Below are 17,537 nucleotides of genomic sequence, written 5' to 3'. Positions count from 1 at the left end.
CTTAAAAGTCTGTCGTACTCGACGACGGTCAAAGGTATTCGGTCGTCGTTCGTTACTCTCGTTTTATCGTTTTATCAACTCTGTATTGAACTAAATTAACTAAATTAGAAATTGAGAGCATTATAATGAGATTATTATACAATTGCAAGCGGAATAAACAGGTCAGAATAAACGAGTTATTTATGCACTGTTTGCGGTGCGCATGAAATTCTATGAAAAGTATGATATTTGATATTTGATTTATGTCTACTATGTTACTTGATGATTATGATATTTTTTACTCTACATTTATTACGTAATGCAATTTTATTTAGAATTATCTGATAATATTATTTCCAATAATCACAAAGTCTTAGATTCTCTGAACAAATTATTATTGTATATGATACGTAAATATATTTGATATTACATAAATATATATAATACAACTGTCTTAAGTATACATAATCTGTGTAAAAGATTCTCTTTTTTATTTACAAAAACAACATAACTTAAAATTCTTATAATTTTGCGCCACTTTATAGAAAATGTTATACTTAATCTGTTTAAAACGATACAAATGCTATTTGGCGAACAAACTGTTAAGTTAAATTAGTTTACTTTTGATAGAGTAATTTTTACTTAACTCGTTTAAGGTAAATTCGAAAGCTACATTTTTTAACTCATTTTTGAAATAAGGAAATAATGTGACTTGTTTCTCTGCATGAATCTGCATCTGGGGAATGATAGAAAAAACAAGTTTGAAATCGATTATTACACTAAGAAACCGGAAAGGTACTGATATCCCGTGTTAAAGGAAAAGTCAATCGGCCGATAAAGCGAACTGTGGCAATCGCAACGTGCGATCGCGACTTGTGGGAGACGAATCGTACGAGAAATCGCGCTTCGAGAAACGGGACGGTTTATCTGGCTGTGTCGATCGCTGTTTCGGAAACTTAGATTATAGTCGTTTCGATAGAAGGCGATTAGGTTCACGGTACGTTGAGGTGCAAATTGGTTCTCGGGTGGTTTGCTTGATTTATTGCCATTTCAATCGACAGCCGGATAGCCGCGTAATATACGCCTAATTACACAGTAAGACGCTAGTTGATCGTCGGGCGTCTTTGTTGCTGCAAGCTTAACATCGGTATCGATATCAAGGAGATAAAGCACACGGTATACAATATTGCTGATGTTACGGACGTGCTTGAACGATTGATTACGCACGTAAATCCTATGCCTAGGGAACTTTCATGACAGAATTATTAAATGATACGAAGGAACACCTATAATCGTCCTTACTTTGAAACTTAGGCTATTATCACCTCAAAGAGAGGAGTGATTAAGGTCATGGCAAAACGAGAAGCTTGAAATTAATTTCAGCACCTGTACTCCGCCATCTTGACACCCTAACTGGTAATTGTGTCGTACATATTGAAATGCCTAATCGATAATCGGGTATAATGATACATGTTTAATAACGATAGCCTTTGATGGAATTGGAAGCCTGGCTAATTAGTGGTTCAGAATAGAACGTAAGTAAATGAGAGATTTGATATGTATTTAATTGCGGATTAATTACATTAAATGTAATTATTATCGATATTATATAAAAAATTATAACTGTCAGTCTACAAATATCATGTTATTTTTACTCAATTATGGATGAAATAAATTGTTCTCTACAAGATAGATCTATTTGACAACATGATAATTATGTTGTTGAACATTACGTTAAATAAAAGAAAATTAATAACGAAATTTTATTGTTTAATCTCAACATAAAATGACTTTCTTTACAATGTTAAAACTACGTTAAAAGAGCCGTTATCGATGTCGCTTGTAAAATAAGTCATCAAAGTTTGACGACATTAAAAATAGAATAGTCGTAACATTAATAATTATTGAATATATTTGCGAAGAATACTATTATATGATCGATAAGAACTACACGACTCTGACGTTACATACTAGATTCTAACGTGAAGGATAACTACTTCTACTATTAAATTTACATACTATTTTTATCAAGAATATTCGATTTATCAACTTTATCTCAACTGGACGATGTTAATACAATGAAAGCAGTAATATTGATCATTTAACTTATTATTGGGAAAAATAAAGTCGCTGGTCAATAGAATCAATCGCAAGACTGATACTATACCGTGTTAAATCTCAACATGAAGCGACTCATGCCAGTAAAATAACTATTATCATTATCGACACTCTCCATAAAACGAGCCATCAAAGTCCAGCGACATTAAAAATAAAACAGTCACTACGTTGCTGCGAGCTCTTTCGGTATCGATCACCGAGATTCCGCGTCGTAAATACATCGCGGGAAACAAACAAAAGTTCGCGGAAATTTTATGTGCAGACGAGGGCAAAGGTGGAAAGGGTATGGTCGAGGGAAGATGGAAAGAGCGCGGAGGTCTAACTCCTCGTATCCATTTACAAGTTTTAAATCGTTCCGCCGACGTGCCTTTGGAAAGAAACCTTTTACCTTTTACCTTTATTCTCAATGCACGATAAAATTCTGAAACGCGTTCGCCAGCCGCCGCGCGGCTTTTAAACGTTAACACGCGCTCGTTCGGCACAATGGCGGGGTCGCATTATACTCGAGAATCGGAGGGAGAACAAGCAGTGTAGGAAGAAACAAGGAATCGAAGAGGGCGGCGGCGAAGGGGTAGAGTGTTATGCCACCAAGTAGAAGGAAGACGGTAGTGAGAACAGAGGACTGTTGTTCTCTCCTTCGTGCGCGTTCAATTTCTTTGTGCAAGACGAAGTAGAGTTGCATGACAAAAATCTTGTTTCCGTATGATGTTTCCTATTGATGCTCCCGTTTCATCCCATTGTACATATCTATTGTGTAATACGATAAATAAATATCTTTGTGCTGATATAAGCTCTTCAAATATTAATCTCAATTCGTTAATCTTAGCTCGCTCTTTTTTTGCTCATGCGGACGCCACTCAGAGTCTGTGAAATCTTGTTGGACATTTTGATGTATAATTTCGGTGGAAATGTCATTAATTCGTCAATAATCGTTTTCCATAACAATTTTGAACAATATAAAAGAAATAGAAATGTGCCATCCAAAAGTGAAATCCAAAGTTGAATTTTATTAATTACAAAAAATAATTGTTTAAAAAAAACATGTTCCTATAATTTATAAAATGTGTCTCCTAGACCCTCGACACTGATGAGTTAAGATTAAATAATTTTCTATAATTAACTTTGTTGTCAAGTACCACATTCTTATAATAGTATCTACTGTATAATAAAATGTACATTTTTTACGAAGTTTAAATAGTATATATTTTATCTACATCAGCTATTAATATAAAAATTAAAAAAACGAAGAACATAAAAAACCACAGCACAGGTTGTCGGTTGTGAAGATTAAAACTTTATTCAATAATGAATTATTTAAGCGTTTATCAATACCCATATCAAAAAATAAGCGATTAACAAGAATTTCCAGATTCTGTTTTACAGTCAAAAAACGAAGCGGTGGATCTCAGACATTACTTTTGCACAATTAAAATTTAGTCGTGACATTGTGTGTTGTTACTGGTTGTTCTACTGTGTCCTGGCATATAAGCTGGTGTTCTAATATTGCCGCACGATCGTCACACTAATAAGAACACTTTTAATCTATTTTAACATATGACCATTGTACTTATTTCGACTAAATGTAAAAATTTGCGTTTTAAGAGGATGTTTAATTACTGAAGATGGCCAGATTGTGGCCGAAACGTTTAATCGCTTATTTTTTGATATGGGTATTGATAAACGCTTAAATAATTCATTATTGAATAAAGTTTTAATCTTCACAACCGACAACCTGTGCTGTGGTTTTTTATGTTCTTCGTTTTTTTTAATTTTTAAAATTATAACCACTTTTATTTAAGACATTATTAATATAAATGCTGTAATTATTATTAATTACAATAAATCAAATTATAATTTGATATCATTCTATCTATAATACTATCTACTATATAATAATGAGAGGTTCGCCAACTTTTTATTTGGGTCCAATATAATAAATTTAAGTGACCATTCTCTTTGTAATCGGACCGTAGTTTTTCTCGCTATAACTTCACGACTTTTATAAAATCATAAAATATTCCGATTTGCATCCTTGTAAGAAGGATATGCCATAATTTCGCGACGAAGAAACTGCGACGGTAATTCCACATCGTTAAAGGACTTATAGGTCATTTAAAGAGCTTTCGGAAGCCAAAAGGATGGACCACGAGCACAGAATGAAAGATATCTTGAGATGCTTTTTTTATTAAAATGGGCACATCTGGCGATGAAAGGTCGGTCAGCTGAGCACGCATTTTTTCCTCGCCTCATTCAACTCTGCGAGGCCGACCGATCGACGAAAACGGTTACGTCCCTTTGTACGTTGGCTGCGGCACTAAAATGGAGCTTTGCGGGGTGACTATGGTCGCCCAACCACGATAGATAAATTTCCTTATGAAAATTCGGTCGAGAGAGGAACGTCTCACCACTCACAATTTATTGGGTCTTCCGCGGATCGCTGACTATGCTAGCACATTCATTCTATGTTCCGGTCATCCCTCGTCGTTCTCGACGCTATAAAGGGAGCTTGAAGATAATAGCCTTGAAGTGTTCTACCTTCGAGACGATTAAAAAGTTCAAGACTTTATCTTATTAAAGATATTTTGGAATTTGTTTATTGAGGCATACATGATATCAAAAATAATATTATTTTCTTCATAATAATTATCATTTTTTTACTTTTTCTTAAGGATGTTTGGCTGTACAATATTAATTAAAAATATCAATTAAACAATTAGCCAAAATAAGCTAATATCAATCAATATCATTAAAAAAATGTTGATATTAACTCATAGATATGCCTTGAAACAACTGAGAAAAACAAAAAATGTATGACTGCATTTTCCTACAGTTTTATTAGATATAACTTTTAAGCGAATAAGTGAATCCAAATAAACTTTTGCGCAAATATTTATTATTATTTGGTCAGTATATATTTAAAATTTTATTTAAATCTTAATGTTACTTCCTCATTAAATTTATAAATAAGTATTACGAAACTCAATTTTATATAAGAATGAAGACTGACAAAAAAATTAAATAACGTTTAAACCAATAAGAGAATAGTGTTCAAATTTTACATACATATTCAGATGTAACATTGGACGGATTTTATATAGATTTTTAGACGTAATAATGAACAATCTATGAAATTTTTATATTTTTCGTAAAATTTTAAGATATATGCATCCCTAAAGGGAGATTATTTAATATCTACACAACGCGGTTGAAAAGACGAACGCTATCGAGGAATGTCAACGGTAGTCGTCGCCGCGCTACGCTCACTGGAAGAGAATCGTCAAAGTAATGAGAGGAGGGGAGGCAAGGTAGGGTAGTTAAATGTTACCGGTGTCAGGACATGGCCTTTGTGTTAGGGGAGTGCTTGGGCTCCGTGGAGTTAGCTAGACTGGCAGAGTACTATAAATTACATAAATGAAGTAAGCCCCTTCCGCGCTCAAACGGACGTCTTGCCAAGTTTATAACTTAATCACTCGTGCTATACCCGTAGCAAGAGGAGGAGCTTAGGTGGATGAGAGGGATACGAGACGGAACGAAACGGTTGAGATGAGAGTGGGTATGCCGTAGACGGATAGCGTAGAAGATGTAAGAGAGAAAGAATCCAGCAGAGAACAAGCCGAACGATTAATGATGTCAGGGTTGAATAATTGAATGTGTCACGCACATATTGTCTCAACGTTGGCAAGTTTTCTTCCCGAAATAACGACTCCAGCCTGATCGTTTTATTTCGCAATTAAGCGTACGATATCTATCGTAAACATTATTTCCTCGATCGATCGCACATTCTAATTAAATTCTTACCTTAAATAAATTTGAATATTCTAATTTTCTGGATAATCTTTGTCATTTTGTGCTGTAAAGAATGTATAAAATATGTTTGTTAATATAATATCGTTAAAAATTATTGCACTTAAAACGAGATAAATATATATTCAGACGATAAGTCTACATATTGAAAAAAGAGAAAGCGAAGATCTTGAATGCAAAAAGTACGAACAATGCGAACAAACTTATTGTTCCTTCAGCTCTCCCGTTTTCGTCTGATAAGCTTACTATTTCCTACAGCGAATTCGATCAATTGCATTGAAATATATTAAATATTTACAGTATGTATTAAAAGCTGCTACAAAATTAGCGAAGTTAAATGTAAACGCATATTTTAAACAAATATTTACTAATGTCACATTTAACAGAATATGTGTTATATTATTTCATTGTTAAAACTGATTATATTGTGCCACTGCATTTAAATACTTTATTATAAAGCAGCCTTTAACATGTACTAATTCAGCCAGATACGAATGATGGAATTCACCATTGTTCCTTATAATATTGGACTCGCTATTTTTTGAACACATAAGAGAGAGTCATGATATATCATTAAACAAGCTAAATCTCTTATTCATCGATGTCAATTCCGACAATATTAGAAGAGATAAGTTACATAAAAATGAATAATCTTTGTAGTCTTTGACCGTACTACACGCTAACTTCCTCACAGAGCCGGACTAGAATCGCGAATGGCCAGTTTACATTCCTACCGGTTGACCACCGGATGCATTTAATTACGGTCACCTAACGCAGCTTCGGCAACTGCTTCGGTACGGAAGCACTAAATCGTGGTTATCTTAAGCTGCAACATCGCGCGCGCTGGATATTCGTATAACTTGCGCTTGCCGGATATCTCGAGGCTGAATTACTAGCTAGGAGAGAAGCGCCGGCGCGGGCGCGTGGAAAGGGCGAGATTAAAATCGCCCGGAGAGCAATGCAAAGTTTTTAATAACCCTTGATGCTTGATTAAGTTACGGCTCTCTTCACTGGCTCGCTGTCTCTCCTTCCCCGCTGTTCGTCTTTGGCTGAAATAAATTTCGCGGAGATTTCGCTTACAGACCGCGTTTTCGTGCGGTACGAGGGAAGAAGCGAGACTCGTTTACTCCGTCAGCTAAATTAATGGAAATCCGGGATGGTTTCTTATCCTCGCGAATATGCAGCAAAATCGGGAGAGCTTTTCGCATCTCTACTACTACCGGTTACTCTAATTCAAAATTACGTAGACTCTTTTTTTTATTGTTATTAATGCGGATTGAATTTGATCAAACATCAAATATCATTATACTTACAATAAGCAACATGATCCCCAACTTTATCGTTTTGTCATCTAATGCGATAGCATACGATCTATTTTTTATATGAATAACAAATATAATTAAAATCGTTGCAATTTGTTTTATTAAAACTGCAATATTGGAAAATGTGAGAAATTATAAAATTAAATTCGGAAATAAAATAATATCAAATCTGTATCATATGTATATTGCTACAGTTGTTTGCCATTTCAATTTATCGTATTAAATATAAAAATGTGATAAAAATTTAACAAGAATCTATGTATTTTCTTTCAGGCTTTGGATTTGTCACGTTTCAAAGCGAGGATGTCGTCGACAAAGTCTGCGAGATCCATTTCCACGAAATTAACAACAAAATGGTGAGTAGCCAGTCTGAAGTCTACTTGTGATTACTGAACAAACCCCCTCTTCTAAAGGATATTCTCCCTTTACTTTATATAACCTCAGAGGTCGCGTCAAAAGGTATTTGCCTTCTGTTCCCTGTCTGTAATGTTGAGCAAAATTAATTTTCCGTATAATCGAAAAGGTCTATCTTTATTAGTTATATTTGCCACGCATGCGGAATGTACATGCAGGAGAAATCGTAAACGAAAAAGGGAAGAACTATACACAGTGTTCCTTTAGTAAGAAAAGTCTTTGTTTACTTTCCGCTACAACGAAAAGCTCTTTCACGACGGTCAAGTATTTTCTTGATGCCACCTCGTATCGATAATCCTGAAGTAAGCTCGCTGCGCTGATCCAGTCGATATTCTCTTTAACTCCATTCTCTACAGTTAGTTATTTCTTTACGAAATTTTGAACAAAATCAATTTTACTATTAGTACTTTTATCTACTTAATAATTAACAGAAATAGTATAAGCAACAAATATGATAATAATAGTGTTTTTAATTTCTCTTTTAACATCTTGTCGAGAAAGGATTCATACGTTATCTCCCATACAGCATAGAAGCTTGTATTGTTGCCGCATTGTAATGTTGCTGCAATATTGCCGGAGTGATTTGTGCTGTATGGGCTGCTACAACGATGCACAATCAAGATTTCGACAGTTCTAATAGATGATTGATAGCGAAATGTCCGGAAATGTGATCGGTTGTCTTTCTCACTCGTCCCTCTTTCTTTTATCTGCTCTATCTAAAATTTCAAGGTCGAATGCAAGAAGGCACAGCCAAAGGAAGTGATGCTTCCAGCGAATCTGGCGAAGACGCGAGCGGCCAGCAGAGGCGCATACGGTGAGTTGGTGATGGTCGCGACACCCACCCCCACCACCTATCGCTACGCGCCGTATCCCTTGCCGACGGCGGCCGCTGCCGCTGCACATGCAGCCGCGGCAGCCACCGCCGGCGCCGGGCCTCCTCACCATCACTTGCTGGCTCCGATAGTCGCTACCGCAGCTCCGAGCGCGGCCGCTACTTACCAGTACGCGGCCGGTGCAGCCGCGCCGACAGCCGCCGCGGCCGCTACCACCGCGGCGGCGGTTTATGACGTGAAGCGCGCGATCGCGGCGGCGGCCGCGGCCGCGGCCGCGGCCTCTTACCGGCCACATCCGGTCGCGGCCGCGTCCCGTGCCGCTGCCCTCACCTATTCCATGAGCGACCTCCTCGGTGTTCAGGGCCTCGACATGGGCGCCGTTTATCATCCGATACCTACGATCGGCCTATGACCAACGATACTCACACCCCTTTCGCGGCCTCAATAATTGTAGCTCATCCGGGGGTGTCACACTTACGTCCGATTGTTGTTTCGTTTAATATATTAATTAATCGATCAGTCATCCTTCTTTTCTATATTGCTTGTCGCGATTTTTCGATTTCGTTGTAGCATTACGCCGTCGTGAGTTTTACAATTTGTTTGTCCCGAAGGACAATGTAATAATACAATTTTTAATCGCAAACGTAATAGTTTTTCTCAGTTTTGCTTAAAAATAATATTTTGATATATGCCAAAAAACTTGTTGTTTCGGATAGATCACATTTAGATTGCATGAATTATAAAGTTTGAAATTCAATGAATTAAGTACGCTCATATAAAAGAAATATATGAAGAAGTCAATGTACTTTTTATTCATTATCGATTGTAAGATTTTAGGAACCTTGCTGAGAAAAAGATTAGTCTCTCGTAATAAATGCGTAATTTTTTAATGAAATATTACTGTGAATTAAACAGCACTTTATACATTCCTCAATTGAGAGATTGTTCGTCGTTTTGAAGTAGTCAACGAAAGAAATCGAAAGTATTAATTAATATATGCCAATCAGTGATCAAACGATCGAGCGTGATAGGTATCAATTTCAAAAAGTGCAATATTGTAGATTTAGGAAAACCGTTCTTATTTATCGATTCGAAATACATATCGAGAACGCGATATTTCCGCGGAGCTGTTCGCGGTTGGCAATGTTCGGCGAAACTGTGATCGTAGAAGCAGAAGAAAACGCGTAGAATTGCAGATTTAATCGATGTAGTAGTTACCTATGGGGCCTCATTTTCTCGTAGTGAAAGTAGACATGTAGCAACGAGACAAACGGATCGCAAAAGACTGGTAGTTATTTCGTAGATAATTAGTAATGCAGATAGTAGGACAATAAACAAAGTGTTCAAATGTAGAGGGAAAACGACCTAACGATGCTCAAATAATCGCCGTCGCGTCGAACGTATCTCCTTATAGGATTGTCTTTCGATTTTTTAATTTACTATGTATAATTAATGAAATATAGAATAAGTCTTAAAAAATGTTTTGCTTCTCAACGAAACGTTATTAAATTTTAAAAAATTTAACTTTAAAATTTATATGGATCTTGTGATCTTAAAAATAATAAGATTATCTTTCGATTTATAAATTTACAATTTGTTCAATAAAACATAAAGCAGAAATCTTACAAAGTTTTTGCTTTTCAATAAAACATTATTAAATTTAAAAATAAAATTTTTGTGTTTCTTCGATTTTTCAAAAGAAAGACAGTTTATTTTGACGTTTTTTCTTAAAATATATTTTTTTATGAGTTACATAATCATTTCTATAATATTTTGAAATTAAAAAATCGGAGATGTATTGAGAATTGAGAAGTTAATAATAATTAAAGTTGTCTTACATTGTCAGATCAGTATAATTATTATTAAAGCATCCATTTTTTGAAAATGAATGTAATTATATAAAAATATCTTCTTTTACATACTAATGAAGATAGGCAGAATAAATAGTACCTATACAAGTCGTGTCTAACTAAATCTCAATCATCTACCGACGTCGAATAATTAAATTTTTGGTGTCCATCACACTTGCCGTTAAAAGCACTTCGATTAAAACGCCGTAGAAATTAACACCGACATCGAGCCTTCAACGAAGGAGGAATGAGAGAACAGGAAATCGAAAGACAAGGTGAGCAGCAATTTTCAGGTCACCCCGATGGGGAAACAAAACGACAAGTCCTCGATGGAGATTGTATGTTCGTCGTTCGGCGGCTGTCAATTCGTTGATAGAACCTAGTTGAAATTTTAGCGCGTTGCGAACAAAGCTCTAACGTAGAAATTGTCGTCTGCGAGGTTACGCGACAAGATCGGGTAATATAATTGAAAGTCGCGATAGAGGATATGGAAAAATAGTCGCGTTTCGTGGCGTATTTTCGAACGTCTTTAAAAACGGCAGGATATTTTTTCGAAATGAAATAATTTGTTTAAACAATAAACGCGCTCTTTGTCGAGGCCGTTTTTAATTACGAATATTTTAACAAAAAAAAAATTGAAATGATATACAAGAGAAAAACAAACCTTTCTCCTCCTTCTCCCAGATAATGGTCCGCTGCGTGTACTCCTCGCGAACACGCGAGCGATAATTGAAGGAAATCAATTATAACGGCGCATACCGACGCAAATTGTCGGCGATGCGATGCGGCGAGAGAGCGGTTAGCGCGAACGGGAGCCCGCAGGAAATGGTTGGCGACACGTGCACTTCTCATTTGTCGCGTTTTCCGGAATATTTTTCGCAAGTGACTTCATGAAATTTCATAATGTCGAAGCAAGAAAGAACTCTGTGTTCTAAACGATATAAAGACACTCAAAAGGAAAGACACGAGCTCGACACTATTTATATGTATATAAATGCATACGTGAATCTATATACATATACATATATATATATATACGTATAATGTATTTATATTCTATTCTTATATGGGATGTCCCGAAACTAACTAATGTCTCATTGATATTAAGAATCAAATCAGAGAAAAAAAGAGATTCTAAAAATAGAAAACGTGTAAGTTTTAAGTATGAGTAGAAAATTATTATTCGGAGCTTATCATTTTACATTGGAATTTAAATTTTTACAACAGTAAATATCGTAGGACAAACAGCAGCCTCACAATCAAGTTGTAAAAAAAATATAAATATCAAATAATATATGTATTAGTGGTTTTCGGACACTCCATATTAATATGTACCTAACGATCCATTATAGATTACGCCAGACGATATATACGTTATATATTGTTTTTGTATCTTACCTATTTGGTAACGCCATAGCATTTGATATTAATATCGATATATTTTGTGAGAGCCGCATTACACCTTATAGTTTTTTGTAATAGAAACCAAACAGATATACATATCGGATCTATCTATCTATCTCTACATATCTAGGTAATTAGGTAAACATTTGTGTTGTTATCAGACCTTAGACATTATTGAGACTAGGCGTTCTAGGTTCGATTAGTTAGAGCGAATCAGTTTTAAACGAATTAATATACTATGTACACGTTCCTATCGTTGAGACTACTAGTGGACTATAGCTTTTGGGAAGTCACTATGATATCGTTAGCTTAGATTATACTTTAGGCGATCATCTTCGCGGAAGATTGTGCACTCGCGTCCGTTCGTCGACGAAGAATTGTTCACAGGGAAGGCATTTGGCCTCCGTCGTAACATTTCCACTCATGTTTCCTTCCGCAAAATAATTCGCGAGAGAAGCGAGATAAAGCGCGGTGCTTAAACGTCTTCCGCGAAGAATACGCATTACCAGCGGCTTCAAAGAGACCTATTATATTGTACCTATTACTTAACGAGCTACGTTACATAGTTACATTTATATTACGTTACACGTAATATTATACCTCTCTCTCTCTCTCTATATATATATATATATAGGATATATACTAAATATATATCGTGCGTATACCTATCTATACCTAATGCCTCAGCTCCCGTATATCCCATTCATATACTACTTAACTCTTCTTAAGCCGCATAGCATCATTTACCTTGATAATAATGCGTGAGACGTGTGTCCTAGAAAGTACGTACTTAGCCAGAGAGGCGCAACACTGTCAGTTTCGTAAGTAGACCAGACTTTGATGGTGCGGTTTTATTGTTGGTCTTTGTGACACTTGGCTGGGCTACTTGATTTTGGGTTTTACGGGAATATAGAGTATCCGCTGATGTCTTACATAATTTATAACGGGGGTGCAGAACGATTCGACGGAATGCATTCCTGATACACGGCCTCGCGAATGTTTCTCCTCGTCCGAGACGGGACATGCACATCAAAGGGGAAACATAAAATTCTAGTGAGAGTAGCTCAATGAATTCCACGTTGCCGAAGCCATCGATGTGACGTAAACGTTAATCGACCGGCAACTCGATCGTAAACTCGAGCTGAGACAGGCTTTATGCGCTCCTCGGAACTGCGAGAGACTGTTAATATTAATACATCGTACGTAAACGTCTGCTCTACGTGAGATCGATATGTTGCATCTAAGAAAGTTAAGGGTGTATACGTAGATGCTATATAGAAAAGCACGCGCGTAATTCGCGCAAGAATTATTTATACAGTATCGTCGAGATCTATTCACGTATTTCGATGAAGTGTGACAAAGATACATAGCTATGTAATGCTGCAAATGATTCTATTGAGATAAATGCGAGATAGTGCTCGACGTACATGCAAATCTTATTGTAGCTCAGAAGAGTTTAGAAAGCCATTAAGACAGAGAAAAAGAGCGCAAAATGATAGTAAAATACCATTGAGCGCTTGACGTAATCAAAACCAGCCCGGTAGAGAGACTTTAGGTACGAAATTACTAATACTATTAATATGTATCAGTGTATTTTAATGGCTAGAATAAATGCTCTTATACTTTTTTCCATCTGCGTAATATTGTGAGAGCAACGTCGATATGGATACTAGCATAGTGAGTCTAGTAGTGTAGTATTATTGTGGTCAGTGTTTTTTTTCAATATTGTATCGTCAATATAAATGTGAGTAGTGGTGCCGGTGCTATGCCACGCACACGACATGAAATAGAAATATAAAAGTAGTAGCACGTTATTACGTGCGTATTCAATCATTCCGCAAATTTATCATTTGCGGAAGACGTTCAAGTGGTGGCATATTACCGACCCTTAGTCGATATCTAATAAGCTATATAGAGAGCCTAGCAAATATTACTTAACGGTAAATAATTAACCAATACCTTTGAAGGCTACAATAACCATAGTTTATAGGAGGGTTTATTTTGTCGTAGAATTGGAAACACCTCGGCCGCGCGTAGTTACCTAGTACCTTATCACACAGTTTAGAAAATGCGCTATATAGTCGATGCGATATACATATATATATACATAGTGAGAATCTTAGTTGTGTGGTCTTTTGGATTAGTATCGAATTATGAAATTTCATGGATGCCTTGATCTCTCTATCATTCTGTTCTTCTCTCATTCTTTCTCTCTTTCCTTTTCTCTCTCTCTCTCTCTCTCTCTCTCTCTCTCTTACTCTCTTTCTCTCTTTCACTAATTTTCTCATACACTCTATTTAACCTAGAAAGCTTTTAATCCTATTTCTTATCTTTTTTTTCTCTTTTTACGTTCTCTTTTATCGTTTGGACCTAGTCATCCGTTACACTTAAATCCCGACGAATTTCTGCAACGCTTCGCTTCATACTTAACTTATCTCCGTGTACATATCTTAAATGTTTACGCCTACCTTCGCCTGCTCGAAGAAAAATATTGGTCTTGCGACATATAAAACTTCGCGGAAATAATTGACATGTGGAAACTTTACTTCTGACACGTAGCTTATTTTGTAAGTTTTTCGAGCGATCAATATCTTTCTTCGTATGTAGTTGCAGAAATTTTGATGGAGACTTGAAATCGTTGCACTAACGAACATGCAATATAAATAAAGGGGAAAAAATCGAAAGGAAAAAAGAATTGATAAAAATAAGTAAACAAATATTCAGAAATATATATTAGTTTATGTCGAAATTACATTTTAATCGAGTTTGTTTTTCCTTATAGATTTTATGTGGTCTCTGGGAGCATTACCTGATGGTGAGTATGTGAAATATGTATTGACTAGTAAAGAACTCGATACCTACTCTGACGATCCCTATTATAGACATAACTAAAGAAATAATGACGCTATATGGCTTCCCAGCCTTGATACATAATTGTCCATTTCACCTATTTGCTTTAACATACATTTTACCTATAGCATATCTTTCAGTTGACTGACATGAATCGTATGTAAATATTAGAATTTAGCGGAGTACTATTAACCTCTCATTAGCTTTTATATTAATGGAAATTTAATCTAATTAGCAGAATATAGATGTGGCAATAATTTTGACAGATATAACTCAATAAGTTTATCTAGCTTTATGTAGTGACAGGACCTAATCAGCAAAATCAAATCGGATCTATCGGAATTTAATATTTATTTTACACTAAATTATATCATTAATGACAATTTTGTACTGCGTGCAAATTCGAAAAAAAAAATGTGATGCTGCTAGCTTAACATTAAGCTGGCAGCACCAATTCGAAATAAAAGAAAAAGAGAAAAATTACATCAGAAATCAATAGAATTGGACTTACATTAATTTGTACTACCAGAACAATTTTATATTGTGTCATTTCCAAGAAAATAGTGGTGCTGCTAACTTAATATAAACTGATAGGATTATAAAAAAATAATCATAAAAAAAATGAACAAAACTGAATTTGTATTAACTGGTACCATTGAAAGTAAATTGATATTTTTTTCTCCTTGATATGACTTTATTAGTATTAATTTATAATCTATATTAATAATTTTAGTAACCTAAGTGAACTTGGGGCTTGAATTTAAGAAAAAAAATTTTTTAATGCGCATTAAATTAAGTTCTTATAAAAAAATGTTTTTCAAAATTTGTTATTTGATTTTAAGGTATTATAGGTTTGTAATCATTTGTATTACTTTCCTTTTTATTTGTACCTTAAGAAATTCAAAAGTATAAAGGGTTGAAGAAATGCTAAAACATTTTGAGATATTTTAAATCCGTAAACGGGCGTTGTTTCATAATTGTTTGTAATCGATTGTAGTATAATCGGTTTCACACACATTCGTATCCTTAAGAGGATGATTGTACCGAAATTTTAATATAAGGAAATTTTAATCTAACTTTGCTATTTTCGAAGTTAGTTTAAATCCGCAAGCAGATGCTGCTTCGTAATCATTTATACCACAATCGATTTCGATCCCCCTTAAGGGGATGATTGTACCGATATTTCAAAAATAGATTGAGAGCTAGCTGCGCCATTTCCGAAGATATTTTAAATCTGCAAGCATGTGCTGTTTCGGAATCGTTTGTACTAGTTTCAATCCGAAATATCACAAAAATTTCAAATCCTCTTGCGAATTTAAAATATCTCAAAGTGGAGTGCTAGCATTTTTTCAACTCTTTATATATTTAAACTTCTTAAGGCACAAACAAAAAAGAAAGTGATACAAAAATACGGTTACGAACCTAACTTAATTTAATTCGCATTAAACAATTTTTTTTCTTAAATTCGAGTGCCAGTTTTACTTAATAGTAATACTATTCTTTTTTTTTCCGCCTCCAATTTGGATCATGTAGTGTCTTTTATTTAATATTTTAATTGATTGTAAAATCACGTAGAAAAGGAATTATGTGCTGGTTATTCATTAAATGTTATGGTGAATCGTTATTTTCCAATGAAAATTGGAAAATCCGTAAATCCTTATATAATTACTTTCTCACAGTGATTGAACACTTTCTTCAATCATATTGCTTTTCTCATGTTCTCTCGAAATGCATATGTCGAAAACGAAAAATTTAAATATGGTTTGAAAATAAAATAAAATAAAATTTGATTTAAAAAATAATAAAAAAATATCGTCTATTTTGTTTATCTATTATTTGGTATAAAATTTATATAAAAAATATTTTATATTCAATAAAAAATAAAATTTTTCTCTTAAGATTAAGAACACGATAAGGAGGACGAGAAAAGATCAAAATTGTTAGTATTCACTCAATTTATAGCTTATATGAGAATGTACAGATTTTTCAATTTTCACTGAAAAATAACGATTCATCATAACTTTCAATGATTCCTTCAGCACATTCCTTTTCTACATTTCAAATAAAAAACACCACATGAGCCAAATTGGAGACAGTCCAAAGAATAGTTATTGTTTATCAAATTAGAGAAGAAAAAAATAATTATTATACAAAAATTATATGGTTTAGTCGATAAATACAGACGATTTTATAATCCTCTTAATATTAAACTAGCAACACTACGATTTTTTTCGAAATGGCACACAGTACAAAATTGCCATTAATGATATAATCTAGTACAAAATAAAAAGTATTAAAAAAGTACTAAAAATATTCCGATAGGTCCAATTTAATTTTTGCTAATTTAGTCCTGCCAGTTTTATTGCTGGTTTAAGCTAGTTTCCTCTAATAATTAACAAAGTAAATCAGTTTTATTGTTTTTGATATTTTCAACGAATTCTTATCGATTTAATAAACATATTTGTGAACTATATATAATTTGCAAAATATTAAGAAAGTTTTTTAATAGTTTTAGTTCTTTAATAACTTTATAAATTTTCCTATAAAAATAAGATAAGTTTTTTAAACTTTTATTTGCCAAATTGAATTGAATAGATATTTTTGATAGTAATAGATATTTTTGCATGACTTTTCATTACTGATTTCTGCTTTTTTGCAAAAAATAAATTTTTATCTTTATAAATATCTTTTATAAAAACATATTTACTTTTCTTCATACGTTTTTGAACTTCTCAAAATTTAATCCAGCAGATAATATTGAAACTTAAATGGTTTAAATCTCGAGGACATGGAAGAATCAAAAACAATCTTAAACTACATCTGTATCATGGTATCAAAAACAAAATTATTGTATATGTTATCATGCTGAAAAATATTTAGTTACAAGAAATAGTGTCACAAGAAGTATGAAAGACTAAGAATTTTTTTATGCTTATCAGCGTTTACAAAACTATCGTGAATGA

At 34.3% G+C, this 17,537-nt stretch overlaps 1 protein-coding gene across 7 annotated transcripts in view; it reads left to right on the top strand.

Annotated features, from left to right (window-relative positions):
- Positions 1–17,537, top strand: part of Rbp6 (RNA-binding protein 6) — a 748,725-nt gene that overhangs the window by 687,401 nt on the left and 43,787 nt on the right. For all 7 annotated transcript variants that reach the window (XM_087403540.1, XM_087403538.1, XM_087403543.1 and 4 more), the window contains 3 exons: positions 7,497–7,579; positions 8,367–8,451; positions 14,507–14,539. In XM_087403540.1, the coding sequence (XP_087259666.1) occupies positions 7,497–7,579; positions 8,367–8,451; positions 14,507–14,539 (201 nt within the window). The remainder of the gene's footprint in view (positions 1–7,496; positions 7,580–8,366; positions 8,452–14,506; positions 14,540–17,537) is intronic.

Source organism: Acromyrmex echinatior, chromosome 2 (assembly GCF_024713525.1).
Source record: "Acromyrmex echinatior isolate Ae372 chromosome 2, ASM2471352v2, whole genome shotgun sequence".
Lineage (NCBI taxonomy): Eukaryota > Metazoa > Arthropoda > Insecta > Hymenoptera > Formicidae > Acromyrmex > Acromyrmex echinatior.
The sequence above is the reverse complement of the archived record's forward strand: the minus strand, read 5'-3'. Positions and strand labels throughout refer to the sequence as shown.